The 14,757-nt window shown below is 52.1% G+C and overlaps 1 protein-coding gene across 1 annotated transcript in view; it reads right to left on the bottom strand.

Annotated features, from left to right (window-relative positions):
• NOXA1 (NADPH oxidase activator 1) overlaps window positions 1-14,757 on the bottom strand; it is a 109,494-nt gene that overhangs the window by 85,733 nt on the left and 9,004 nt on the right. Inside the window, exon 2 of the mRNA XM_069241411.1 lies at window positions 353-435. Coding sequence (XP_069097512.1) covers window positions 353-435 — 83 coding nt within the window. The remainder of the gene's footprint in view (window positions 1-352; window positions 436-14,757) is intronic.

A 14,757-nucleotide genomic window follows, 5' to 3' on the forward strand; every position in this document is an offset into this window, starting at 1 on the left:
AAGGGGATAAAACAACAAAGGCTGCTTTATACAGACTGCATTCCCTCACCGCATTTACACCCCAGCCAACCCCACAATGGGTAGCACCTGGAATATTAACACTTGCTGCTTTTATACTTACTTGCCCATACCAATGGTTATCAAAATTCCATGTTTCTGAAAAATACAAATGTTTGTAAGTACCAGATATCCCAGACACCAGAAGGTGATCTGTAAACCAGGATGGCGAACAAGCTACAACTCACTGACAGGTATCTATTTAGATCTAGGTTAGTGTGAATGTGTGTAATTCATGCATTATCAAAGAAGGAGAATCAATGAAGCAGAACATAAAGATACCCCTGTTACTCACAATTTCAGCAGCAGATGGACGATCCCTCTCTGGAAGAAGCCAATAGCTAGACAGCCATCCTTACTGATAGTTTTATCAAAGGCCTGGGGACAAAGGAATCAACAAAAAAGCCATCAGACACAAATCTAAAAATACAGGGACTGAAGATAACATAATGTATGATTATTTTATATGCACAGGCCATTGTATCAAATGCTCTTAAATTCTCGGGGGGGGTGCTAAGCTTTCCTTTCTTTCCTTCGTGGGATTCCTTGTTTCAGGGCCGCGCATCACAGACAGCTGTGTTCTGCACTCTCATAAAAACCCACAGAAGGACTAAGGGCATTGCCTGGGGTGCCTTGCTTCATTGCTTTAGTGGGGCCTAGCTTACCTTAACATGGGCCCACATCTCAACCTCAGCAGGCCATAGGAACCCTGCTGACAGATATACTCAGAAGAAAGAGGTTACCCATCCTCAGGACTCCTCTGTTTTGACCACTGGGCTACCACACAGCAGAGTCAAACACACACAATTTACCTTTTTCCTGAGTTTTGGATTTATAAGATCCCTTGCAAATTGGTGCTATATTTTCTCCCATAGTACTAATGCTTTTAAGACTCCCTAAAATCTCCTACAACTGGAGGCAACTAAATGCATTTAGGAAGTTGTAGTTTGGATTCATTGTAAATATGATCTAACTAGTGACAAGATGTTTCTTTGAACTTCTACTCTCTTAACCCTCCCAAAGCCAGATTCCATGTTAAGAATGTTAAGTTAGCCTGTCTGCCTTTTGGTCCATATGCCGCAGGTCATTATCTTTCGCAGAACTTGTGAAAGAGTCAGTTCATTCAAACAATGACTTTGTAAACACCCAAGGCAAGACAGGTCTGCTACAAGCTTCCTGAAATCAGCATTTCAAGGTCTGACAGTGAGTGTGCAGAAAAAACATCAAGTCTAAGTCGACATATTTTCATTATGCTGATTCATACAGACTATCATTCTGACCGCGGCGGTCGGCGGTCGCCGCCCGCCAAGCGGTTCACGCCGAAAGACCGCTCCGCGGTCAAAAGACCGCGGCGGCCATTCCGTCTTTCCCGCTGGGCCTGCGGGCGACCGGCAGAAGACCGCCGGCCGGCCCAGCGGGACAGCCCCTTCAACAATGAAGCCGGCTCGGAATGGAGCCGGCGGAGTTGAAGGGGTGCGACGGGTGCAGAGGCACCCGTCGCAATTTTCACTGTCTGCACAGCAGACAGTGATAATCTTTGTGGGGCCCTGTTAGGGGGCCCCTGCACTGCCCATGCCAGTGGCCCCCAGGGGCCCCACGGCAGCCGTTCCCGCCATCCTGGTTCCGGCGGTGGACACCGCCAGAAACAGGCTGGCGGGAAGGCGCTCGGAATCCCCATGGCGGTGCTGCAAGCAGCGCCGCCATGGCGGATTCCCTGTGCCAGCGGGAAACCGGCGGGAAACCGCCAGCTCCCCTTTTCTGACCGCGGCGGTAATCGCCCAGGAAGCACCGCCAGCCTGTTGGCGGTGCTTCCGCCGCCCTCCGCCATGGCGGTCATGGACCGCAAAGGTCAGAATGACCCCCAAGGTCAGAATGACCCCCTATGTCTCAGCTTTATGGAAAGTCCCCCAAAGTAAGGTAAAAGTCGCTTGACCACTAAATTGACCATAGAATCAAAGAGGCCTTCACCACAAGTTATTGCAAGAAGTCCCGACATAGTGCCACGGCATCCATTTCTATGATGAGAGGCAATAAAGAGAGGAGAGGAGCTGAGCCTAACTGATGTGTGTTTTTCTTCCAAGGGGACACTTCTTCCTGGCTGAAGTATAATAATCACAGCTTTTCCGCTGTGAACAGGTATGCAGTGTGCTGAATCACAAGAAACGCTAAAGGCAAGTTAGCAGCTTCAAGTTCTCATAGTGTAGCACTTAGAAGTAGCCTTTAGTTAGGCTGCTAGGAATATTCCAGTCATGTTTGACATTTTAACATTATTTTTGCTGCTAATAACATTCATTAGTACTGTTCTAATTATATTTTGAATGGTTATTACTCATGTACTATGCAACAGGATGAGACTGTTGAAATAAACACTTTTAAACATATATACTGTCTTTTTTTTAGTGAAGTACTTGTGTGTGCTATTCTAAAGAATGAAACTGGGTTTCAATTACCACTGCTCCCGACCCATTAATGGGACTGTTATTAACCCAGAACGCATGGACATCACTCAGGCAGGTATGTCAAGTGGGGTTGTGTGGAGGCTACAATAATCTGGACTTTACCCACTCAAGAGCTGGTGCACTGAACCAAGTCCAAGCACCCATGGACGGGAAAGTCAAACCTTGTAAAGCAAGACAAGAGCACTAGCTTATGCAGCACTACTGTTGCTTGGCCTATCCTGGGCAAGTCAGGAAAAAAAGGGCTGACAAGTGGCAGTATTAACTGGCATTCTTTAGCTGGTTACGCTCCTGCACTAGCATGCCAGATCTTAAATATTTCTCAATATTATTGCTCCAAGAACAAGGAACACTAACTATCTCATGGCAGTGGGTTTAACTCTCAGCCAAGCAAAAGCCTCCCACGCTCCGCGGTATATGTTCTTTGTATATTTTAAAGAACCATTTGATCGTGTCCTGCACAACAAATTATGGGCAAAGCTTCACCGGTGGGGAATCCCAGGCAACCTGTTAAAAGAGACAGAGATGCTCTATACGGACACTTAGGACAAAATCAAGATTGGGGACGGCTCACATCTGTCAAGAGAAGTAAGATCATTGACAGGCCTAAAACTGAGGTGCATTCTTGCCCCCCATTTATTTAATCTATACATCTTGCCTGGACACAACCGCACAAGTGCTCAAGAGGCTACTAAACAAAAGTATCAAGTTGCAAAGTTGTCTAGAAGATAACGATGCAGTGGCCAAGCGATCTCACAGGTGGCTAGTGCTGAATTCTTATTACAACAAAAAACAGCCATTCTTGGCTTCAGCATACTCCCTGAAGGTCAAGCAGAAGTTTCTAACATTAAGATTGTGAGAGCTGCCCACTCTAGTCATTGTACCGAAATGGCAAGAAAGCTTTCCTAGTTTAGGGAGTGGGGAGCAGGACATGCAGATTGGCATTAATTAAATCACTGTCCCAAGGAACGCCATGCTCAACATCCAGCTGGTGCAGTTCTTGGATACTTTTAAATATCTTGTCAGAAATGTCTCTGTGTCTCAAACTGGGGTCATAGAAGTCAGTGACCCCACAAGGGGAATACTGTGTCCACCCTATTATGGTGAGGACTTCAAGAAATGTAGGCCCTACCAGTGGGCACAAGTTGTAAACTTCCAGTGGGGCACTGCTGATGTTATGGTGGGCTGCTAGGTTGATAAATATTTCATTAGTCCCGTATCCCGCCAAATCAAGAGCACTTTACATGCACCCTGGCACATCATATTTTAGGTATACAAGCACTTTACATCGTATACTTTCAGCACTTACACCTGAGGCACATATGCACTTTATATTCTATACATTTTAGGTAGTTATAAGAAACCCACACCTGCCATGCGCTGGAAGTTAGAGAAGCTACATCTTGGAAGCACTTGGGGGGTCATTCCAACCCTGGCGGTCGGTGCTAAAGCGGCGGCCAAACCGCAAACAGGCTGGCGGGAAAAAAATGGAATTCCGACCCTGGCGGAAACCACCAGCAGCGACCGCCACATCAACACACCGCCCGCCACGGCGGTACAAACAAACAGCGCGGAGTTCACCGCCAACAGACAGGCGGGAGACAATGTACCGCCCACTGTATCACAACCTACCAATCCGCCACCTTTTCCGGGGCGGTATCCCCGCCGATAAAAACACGGCGGAAACAGCCATTTCGAAGGGAAAACGCTCACCTCCATACAGCCCACGAGGAATCAGGACAGCATGGAACCCGAACTCCACATACTCCCAGCGATAGTATTCCTGCTCCTCTACCAGGAGCACGAACGCCGGCGCAGAAGACAACGGTGAGTACTGCACATACGACACAGGGGAGGGGGGAGGGGAAATTATTACGGGTACACACATACGCGACACACCCACCCTCACCCACTACAACACACACAACAATGCATAGCAACACATCAGAGTGACACCCCCCAAACCCCCTGGAAGAATGCAAATACAAAAGGAAATGATTCTAAACATTGGAATATATTGTATTACTGCCAAAAAAATATATATACACATCAAAAACTCTTATATACATAAATGTACAAGTCAGAGCATTGTAGCAGGCATTGTTCGTGGACCACTGGGCCCAAATCATATGGGCAAAGCCCACACAGGATACGTGACTCCAACGGAGAGAACACTGCAGGGGCATCAGATAGCAAAACTACAGGCACCTCAGGGGGAAGGGAAGGGGGGGCACCTCAGCCAGATGAGTGCACAACACCAGATCCACGAGGGGCCTCCATGGCCACTGTTCAATCCTGGGGAGTGCAAAGCCACAGTCTCACAAGTCCAGACAGTGGGTGGGCTGCCCACTGTTCAATCCTGGGGAGTGCAAAGCCACAGTCTCACAAGTCCAGACAGTGGGTGGGCTGCCACTGTTACATCCTGGGGAGTGCAAAGCCACAGTCTCACAAGTGGATAACAGTCTCCACTGGTTCTGGAGGGGGCCTGGTGCCCAGAGTGCTTCGTGCAGCCCTGCCCGACAGATGCGGGCCAGCCCCTGCCGCTCATGGGCCAGCGGTACTTGAGACTGCGGTGCCCAGTGCAGCGGTACTTGAGATGAAGGGCCCAGTGCAGCGGTGCTTGAGACGGCGGTGCCCAGTGCAGCGGTGCTTGAGACGGCGGTGCCCAGTGCAGCGCTACTTGAGATGAAGGGCCCAGTGCAGCGGTGCTTGAGACAGCGGTGCCCAGTGCAGCGGTGCTTGAGACGGCGGTGCCCAGTGCAGCGGTACTTGAGATGAAGGGCCCAGTGCAGCGGTGCTTGAGACGGCGGTGCCCAGTGCAGCGGTACTTGAGATGAAGGGCCCAGTGCAGCGGTACTTGAAACGGCGGTGCCCAGTGCAGCGGTACTTGAGATGAAGGGCCCAGTGCAGCGGTGCTTGAGACGGCGGTGCCCAGTGCAGCGGTGCTTGAGACGGCGGTGCCCAGTGCAGCGGTAGATGAAGGGCCCAGTGCAGCGGTGCTTGAGACGGCGGTGCCCAGTGCAGCGGTGCTTGAGACGGCGGTGCCCAGTGCAGCGGTACTTGAGACGGCGGTGCCCAGTGCAGCGGTGCTTGAGACGGCGGTGCCCAGTGCAGCGGTACTTGAGATGAAGGGCCCAGTGCAGCGGTACTTGAGACGGCGGTGCCCAGTGCAGCGGTACTTGAGATGAAGGGCCCAGTGCAGCGGTGCTTGAGACGGCGGTGCCCAGTGCAGCGGTGCTTGAGACGGCGGTGCCCAGTGCAGCGGTACTTGAGATGAAGGGCCCAGTGCAGCGGTGCTTGAGACGGCGGTGCCCAGTGCAGCGGTGCTTGAGACGGCGGTGCCCAGTGCAGCGGTACTTGAGATGAAGGGCCAAGTGCAGCGGTGCTTGAGACGGCGGTGCCCAGTGCAGCGGTACTTGAGATGAAGGGCCCAGTTCTGCGGATCCGGTCATGGCGTGGAGGTCATTTGCCACCTGTCCTTTGGCTGGCGGGGCCCTCCTGCCCACCTGTCCTGTGGCTGGCGGGGCCCTCCTGCCCATCTGTCCTGTGGCTGGCGGGGCCCTCCTGGGCAGCTGTGCCGGGCCTGTTGGTGGCCTCCTGCCCACCTGGGATGGGGCTGGCGGGGCCCTCCTGGCCAGCTGGGCTGATGGCGGTGTTGTCGGGCGTGCTGCCCTTCCCAGCCTTCCCTGATCGCCTGTGGCCCTTCCCCACCTTGGGCGGTGTGCCAGCTGTCTCCACACTTCCTGCCGGAGCCATGGTAGGGGTTTTAGTCCCTGGTGTTTTCACCCTCTCACGCCGGCCACTGCCTATCTTGGGATGTTTCTCCGGGGGTGGGCTGCCCGTGCCTTGGCTTCGTACCGAACTGGCTGCTCTGGAGGGTGGGGCACTCCACAGTCCATGGCAGACTGTGATGACAGGGGCCGGTTTTGTCGTGGCTGAGGTGCTGACTGTAGTCCTATGACATGGACGGGGTGGGGGAGTTGGTGGAAAGAGGTTGAGTTTGGACAGGAAAAGCTTTTTAGGAGCAGTGGGATGGGTAGGTGTAGTGGGTATGGGAGTGGAGGAAGAGGTTGTGGTTGTAGGAGTTGTAAGTTTGGTGTCTTTGGGTGCAGGAGCTTGGGCTGGAGGCTGTCGTGAGGTGGATGGCTGTTGGGTGGGTGGCTGCCTGCGTTTGTGTATCTTGGAAGAGGGGGTCACAGACACACTGGGAGAGGACACAGGGGACGTGTAAATGGCAGTGGGGGTGGTGACTGCACGTGTGCGGGAGGTTCTGGTGTTTGTGCTGCTGAGGGAAGTAGTGGCTGAAGATGTTGTGCATGCAGGTGTGAGTGGAGACGTGACAGGGAGGGAGGAGGGAGACGAGGAGGAGGGGGACACAGTGGAGGCAGTGGGTGTTGGTATGTCTGTATGTGGATGTTGCTTGTGTGAATGCCTGTGTGATGTGTGGTGCTTATGTCTGGCTGAGCTTCCCTTGGGTTTTGAGGTGTGTGCAGGCTGGTCTGATGGTGTGTCTGGGATAGGCAGAGGTACAGGTGATAGGGTATGGGTGGAGGAAATTGGAGGGGGGAGGCTAGAGACAGGGACAATGGCTGCCATCAGTGCTGAGGCCAGAGTCTGGAACGATCGCTGAAGGGCAGCCTGACCAGAATGAATGCCCTCCAGGTATGCATTACTCTGGTGCACCTCCCTTTCTACACCCTGGATGGCATTCAAAATGGTAGACTGCCCAACAGTGAGCGTCCTCAGGAGGTCAATGACCTCCTCACTGAGGGCAGCAGGGGTGACTGGGGCAGGGCCTGAGGTGCCTGGGGTGAAGGAGATGCCCACCTTCCTGGGTGAGCGGTCACGGGGCAAACGCTGAGGGGCTGCTGGGAGGGCGGTGCTGGTGCGGTGGGTGGCGGCTGTACCTGTTGTTGCGGGGGGCACAGATGTTGCCGCCACCACAAGGGAGCTCCCTTCAGAGGACGAGTATTTGTCACTGATGTCTGTCCGAGTCCCCGCTGTGGAGCTCCCCTCGCCCTCTGTCCCACTGGTGAATTCGGAGTCCGTTGCATGGCCCTCCATGGCCATGTGGGATGCAGCTCCCTCGTGCTCCGATGCCACTTCTCCTCCGCCTGATGATGCTAATGCACAAAGGAACAGGAAGACCACAAAAAAGGGGGGGGGGGGAGAAAATAAGGACATGTTGAGTGCATGCATTGGCGACACCGTTGGCGGACAGGACAGACATAGAAGCCCCCTGCACTACGCCGCGCACTTGGGGTCGACTACTCAATCCCTGGGACATGGCCTACAAGCCTATGGACGACATCAGCACACATAGATGACACAGGGCCATGAATAGCTGTACTAGGCACCCTACAGAGGTGGGGGCGGGGGCAGAGGGCCATGCCTTACGGAGGGGCCTAGCCTACAGAAATCGCCCTGGCCTAGGGATACCCACAGCCCTCCTCCCCCACCCAGACACCTCCACTGTGCGCAAAGTCAGCAGAATGAGAGTGTACTCACCCCCTTGTGTCTGCTGTGATGTCCTCACGCGCCCATCCAAATCGGGGTAGGCCACCGCCAGGATCCGGGACATCAGGGGGGTCAAAGTCTGACTGGCACCCCTCCCACGTTGGGAGGCCATCCCCAGCTGAGCCTCCGCCGTCTTCCTGCTCCAGCGGCAGATGTCCTCCCATCTCTTCCGGCAGTGGGTGCCCCGTCTGTGGTGGACCCCCAGGGTCCGGACGTCCTTGGCGATGGCACGCCAAATATCGATATTCTGGTGGGCGCTGACCTATGTGAAATGTACAGGGGGAGAAAAATAGTCATCACCTTCTGCATATTCAATGTGAGTGGCCCCCCATCCCTACCCTTGCCATGTGGCACATGCTCTCACCATCGTTTGATGCATGCCTCAATCGCTCCCCTCCCCACCATCTTTCATCCACCCCACTCAACACAGGCATTGCCCATAAAGCATGCTCTCAGTGTACTTACCTGTTGGTCTGGAGGACCGTAGAGTAGCGCGTACTGGGGGAGGACCCCATCCACAAGTTTCTCCAACTCCTGAGCTGTGAAGGCAGGGGCCCTTTCCCCAGTCGCATGAGCCATTGTCTCTTCCAGACCGAGGTCACAGCAGCACTTGCAGTGTAGGTCCTCTCCTGTCGAAGTTCAGGTATCGAGTGATTAAGCAGATAGAAAATGGCGGTCACGCCCGCGGCGGTGCGTACTGCGGCGGTGCGTACCGCGACCGCCGGCGCACATCGTCATTGGCTCATGAGACCCACAGGGTTCAATGTTAACCAATGCTGGTTTGCGCCGCGGTCTTCGACCGCCTACCGCCATGGTGTGCCATGCCAGCGCATTTACCTCACATCCCATTGTCGCACTTCACAGGTCAGGCAGCCGCCATTTCAGGGGCCCACATGGCTTACTTTTTACTGCGTCACACATACCTAGGCCTTGCATCAACACTCATACAAACCATTCAATGGAGTGAGAATCGTGTTATGTGCAAGCTGTGGTTACGTACCTGTGGGTTGATAGACTCTGTGCTCGCTGTTGTCCTTCATAGGCACCGTCCGCTGGGACATGCGAGGAGATGGCGGAATCTTCCGGTGTACAGACCGCTGGTGGACCTGTCGACAATGGAGGAAAGACATGTCATACTGACATACAGGCTTGACCGAGCCACTATTCATGAACTGTGTGCCCAGCTGGAGCCAGACCTGATGTCACCAATCCGCCAACCCACAGGGATCCCCCCTCTAGTGCAGGTGCTGTCAGTGCTCCATTTCCTTGCAAGTGGGTCATTTCAAACAACAGTGGCCATATCATCAGGGATGTCCCAGCCTATGTTTTCCAAGGTGTTGTCCAGAGTGTTGTCTGCCCTGCTGAAACACATGCGCAGCTACATCGTTTTCCCTGAGGTGGGGGATTTGCCTACAGTGAAGGGTGATTTCTATGCCCTTGGACATATCCCCAACATCATAGGTGCCATTGATGGGACCCATGTGGCTTTGGTTCCCCCCCACAGGAGTGAACAGGTGTACAGAAACAGGAAGAGTTATCATTCGATGAATGTGCAGATGGTGTGTTTGGCAGACCAGTACATCTCCCATGTTAATGCCAAGTTCCCTGGCTCAGTGCATGACGCGTACATCATGCGGAATAGCAGCATCCCTTACGTGATGGGTCAACTCCAGAGGCAACGTGTGTGGCTAATTGGTGACTCTGGTTACCCCAACCTGTCATGGCTACTGACCCCAGTGAGGAATCCCAGGACAAGGGAAGAGGAACGCTACAATGAGGCCCATGGGAGAACTAGGAGGGTGATCGAGCGGACCTTCGACCTCCTGAAGGCCAGGTTCCGCTGCCTCCATATGACAGGTGGATCCCTATTCTACTCACCAAAGAAGGTGTGCCAGATCATGGTGGCCTGCTGTATGCTTCACAACCTGGCTTTGCGACGACAGGTGCCTTTTCTGCAGGAGGATGGTCCAGATGGTGGTGTTGTAGCAGCTGTGGAGCCTGTGGAGAGTGAAGAAGAGGAAGCCGAAGAAGACGACATAGACAACAGGAACACAGTAATACAGCAGTATTTCCAATGACACACAGGTAAGAATACACACCGGCATATTACATATACTTAACACTACTACCTCTCTACTGTCTGTCCTTTTCCCCCAGTGTATGGTAACTGAGTTGTGACTTTCCCTTCCGAGTTCAGAGATGTGGGCCCCACTGCGTGACATCTGCTTTGTTTCCCCATGGACTACAGCTGTGTGACATTGGTATGTTGGCATCACAATGTAAATAAGCATTTTGGCACGGTAATGTCTAATACATTTGTTCAAAATCACAGCCAGACTCCTGATTGTTTTGTGCAATAACTGTGTTTATTACAGTGCTCTATATTGGTGGGTGGTTGCAAATCGGTGAGGGGTGATGGTGGAGGATTGTCCATGGCAGAGTCCAGACTATTGGTATCACAGGTGCATTGTCCAAAGGCCTGTGGAAAGTGGAGCAGGGGCAGTTTAAGGATGGACAGGGTGACAATGTGGGACAGTGGGATGACAATCAGGGAGGTATCCTTTCCTGGCGGGGGTCTTGGCATCTTACTCTGTCTTCTGTCTTCTTCCTGGATCTCAGGGCCCGCTTGCGGGGTGGTTCTCCTTCTGCAGGGGGTGGGTGCTAGTGGCCTGTTGGTCCTGTGGCGGGGCCTCCTGTCCACTAGCGCCGGCAGAGGTGGTAGGCAGTTCTTGGTCCATGCTAGTGTCAGGGGCCCTTTGTGGTGCCACAGTGTCCCGCAATGTGGTGACTACCAGATTCAGAGCCCCTACAATGGTGCCCAGGGCGGAACTGATGGTTCGTAGTTCCTCCCTGAACCCCAAATACCGTTCCTCCTGCAGGAGCTGGATCTCCTGAAACCTGGCCAGTACCGTCGCCATCGTCTCCTGGGAATGATGGTAGGCTCCCATGATGGAGGAGAGGGCCTCGTGGAGAGTGGGTTCCCTGGGCCTGTCCCCCCCCCTGTCGCACAGCAGCCCTCCCATTTCCCCTGTTTCCCTGGGCCTCTGTCCCCTGGACCGTGTGCCCACTACCACTGCCCCAAGGTCCCTGTTGATGTTGGGGTGGTGGGTTAACCTGGGTGCCCTGTAGTGGTGGACACACCGCTGATTGACGTGTCCTGGGGACTGAGGTATGGGCCCGCTGGGTGGGTGCTGTGCTGGTGTTCCCAGAGGGGGGAAGGTCTGCTGTGGCCTGTGGCTGTCTGAGGGGAACCGACTGTCCTGAGGTCCCCGATGGGCCGGGCTGGTCATCTAGATCCAGGTCGACAGAGGTGCTGTCATCACTGTGGGACTCTTCTGGGGGTGGAGTGGACATTTGTGGAACCTCCTGCGCGGTGACGTGGCATTCGGGTCCTGCAGGGGTATAAAAGGATGGTTATTGCATCTGTGTGTGCCATAGCGTGCAATGGGTGGGTGCCCGTGTACCCCAGTGCTTGAATTCCTGTGTGGGGGCTTTTGTGACGGTGGTTTGGGGGGAATGGGGATGTGCAGTGGGCATGCTTTGGTGATGGGTGTCCATGCTATGTGGTCGCATGCAGAGCTTGGGGTTGGTATGGGTGGGTTGTGATGGTGAGACATTTGCAAGGAGTAGGTGTGATGGGGGTGAGGGTGTGGGTGGGGGTATGAGTTGGCATGCTGGTGGGGTGGGGGGGATGAAGTAGTGAATATGAGACTTACCAGAGTCCATTCCTCCAGATACTCCTGCGAGGCCCTCAGGATGCAGGATCGCCAAGACCTGCTCCTCCCATGTTGTAAATTCTGGGGGAGGAGGTGGTGGACCGCCGCCAGTCCGCTGAACCGCAATGTTGTGCCTGGATACCATTGAACGCACCTTCCCCCATAGGTCGTTCCACCGCTTCCTGATGTCGTCCCTATTTCTTGGGTGCCGTCCCACAGCGTTGACCCTGTCGACTATTCTGCTCAATAGCTCCATCTTCCTGGCAATGGAGGTGTGCTGCACCTGTGTTCCGAAGAGCTGTGGCTCTACCCGTACGATTTCCTCCACCATGACCCTGAGTTCATCCTCAGAAAACCTGGGGTGTCTTTGCGGTGCCATGGGGTGGTGTGGGTGATGTGTGGGGTGGATTGTGTGGTGCTAAGTGTGGTGATGTGTATTGGTGTGTTGTGTGAAGTGCGTGGTAATATTGCTGGTTGAATGTAATATGCGCGTCTGAGTGCTCAGATATCTATTTCTCTGTGCGTGGTACCGATTCTCTAGGAGTGGAGGTTTGTGGGTGATGTGGGTGTGTGTTTTATATTGTATTGGGTGTGTGGGAGTGGTGTGTGTATGTGTATCAGGTGTGTGTATTTTGAATTGTCCAATGTGGCTGTGTTTTGGAGATGTGTGTGTATTTTGAGCGTGGCGGTGTGTACCGCCAATGGAATACTGCGGTTGAAAGACCGCCGCGTGGATTCGTGTGTCGTGATAGTGTGGGCGTATTTCTGTTGGCGTGACGGTGGAGGTTTGGTCATCGCCAGTTTCTCGCTGGCCTTTGGTGTGGCGGACTTTTGTGGATGTCTGTATTTTGGCGGTTTGCCTGTTGTGGGTCAGAATGACCGTGGCGTTTTCCGCGGCCGCGGTGGGATGTTGGCGGTCTTCTGACAGCGGTAAGCGGCTTTTGCCGCCAAGGTTGGAATGACCACCTTGGTGTCCTTGTTTATGACAACCATCCTGTTAGAGACCCAAGGCATCCTTTCCACAGGGTAATCTTTATTTTATTATCATTCGTTTGATATTATTGTATGACGATATGGCTATAGTGTATTGGTTTAATATTGACCTTAATGTGTTTTATTGTGACATGAATTGCTGTGATTGTTTATGTATAGGTTTATGGTTTTTATTAACCAATAAACAATATATTACTAGCATGCCAGCATGTGTGTTCAGACAGGACAGAATATCAAGAACTCTCTTTACATCGCTTTATTTACTAATGTCACCAGGTTGTTTCTTCCCTTTTGGTACAAGTGTAAAATTGGTTGTTTATTCATCTTGCACTAACCAGTTTTATTGTGTACTTCAAATCTGTTGCCACTGCTGTAGGTGGAGGGAGGGTGTGGTATATTTGTGTAATCCTTCTATGAAATTTCTGTGTTTTTTTTTGCAGTAGTGACTGCTGCAAATCTCAAGGGTAGGAAAGGGCGGGTGCACAATAATAAACAATTAATGAAAATAATATTAATAAAGAAAATAAACATACGTGTCCCAAAGCTGCCGGCCGTCTTGTGCTCCTCTTCTGCTGGTGCCCCAGCAGTCCCTGGAACACCAGCACAGGCTCCCTATGCAATCCTGGGGCTGCTCTCAGCCTGTACCTAGCATGAGAGCAGCATCAGGATTGGTCTGAGCAGCTTGGCCTGACGCTCAGACAGTGCAGTGGAGTCTGTGCAGTTTCTCCAACCCGGCTGTGCTGCACTGCCAGGTTGGAGAAACTTAAGTGCGCGTGTCAGTTTTGGAGGCCTAAGACGGCTGGCCAACCTGACATGTGCACTTAGTACACACACTCCACTCCTCCTCCTCCCTCCCCCTCCCATGGCCCAGCCCCGCCCCTCCCTTCACATGCTGGCTCAGCTGAGCCAGCTGCTGAAAAATAAAACAAAGTATTGTTTTATTTTTCAGCTCTTTGCCAGTGGGGAGATACTCCTTCGCCATTGCGAAGGAGCTGACCCTGTTTTTTGTCTCTTTGTATTGTCCTTCAGTCCTTCGTAAAATTTGCGAAAGAAGAGTCTAGTCAATGGCAAAACAGTTTCGAACTAAGTTATGCAACATACAGAATATCAAAGGGAGGCAATTTTCCCAAAGGAATGTTTCATGTTTCTGCTCCATTTTCTATTTCGTCTTTAATTTCAAGCTACTAGCCTTTTCATTTCCTCCATTCTTCACAGTTGGTTATTGAGGCTGTTCCATTCCTCTGTGTAACTCATGAAATTTAGACTCTGTATGTTTGTGAACATCAAACAATGGGAACCCTCTGCCTCTTTACTCACGTAACTGACCCTTTCTACTCTTTTCCCCAGCTACTACAAATATGGCTACAGATCTGAATGGCAAATTAATTTTGTTAAGAAGGAGGACTTGGTATCCACTATGAAAAAATTAATGGGTATACTGAAAAATTGCTGAAAATTAAATGGTCTGTGCATTTACAGATCAGAATCGGAAATCCATCTTATAACCTGATCACCACGAACACCTCACGGCCACCTAACCACTGACTGCATTTCTGCGACTCACGCACATTCTCCAGACTTCAAATTTTATTTCAGAAATTTCTCACCTTTGTGTTCTCTTTCAAATGTACCTCAGTCCTGTGTACAAACATCTCATTCTAATCTAAAGCCAAAACCTTCTCCAAGATCAATGTTTCTGGCAAAAATGAAAGAATTTATGCTAACAGAAAGGAAACATTCAGAGCTTGCAAATTTATAACAGCCTGAATGTCTAACCACCCATTCCCTGAAGCACGTCTGTGCCATGCTGGCATATTTTAAATTCAACATAATATACCAGGTCACCTCTACTATTATTTAGCACTCCCTGTCCACCGTGCAGAAGCAAGATCTGCTTTACTCATAAGCACTGAGCTCAAGATACTAGAGACAGTGCATAGAGCAAAAGCTACATTCACGGCCTGTTCACTAGGGAAGATATCCCATTAGAACTATACTGGAGTTTAGGTTAGGCATGC

The sequence above is a fragment of the Pleurodeles waltl genome, chromosome 6 (assembly GCF_031143425.1).
Source record: "Pleurodeles waltl isolate 20211129_DDA chromosome 6, aPleWal1.hap1.20221129, whole genome shotgun sequence".
Lineage (NCBI taxonomy): Eukaryota > Metazoa > Chordata > Amphibia > Caudata > Salamandridae > Pleurodeles > Pleurodeles waltl.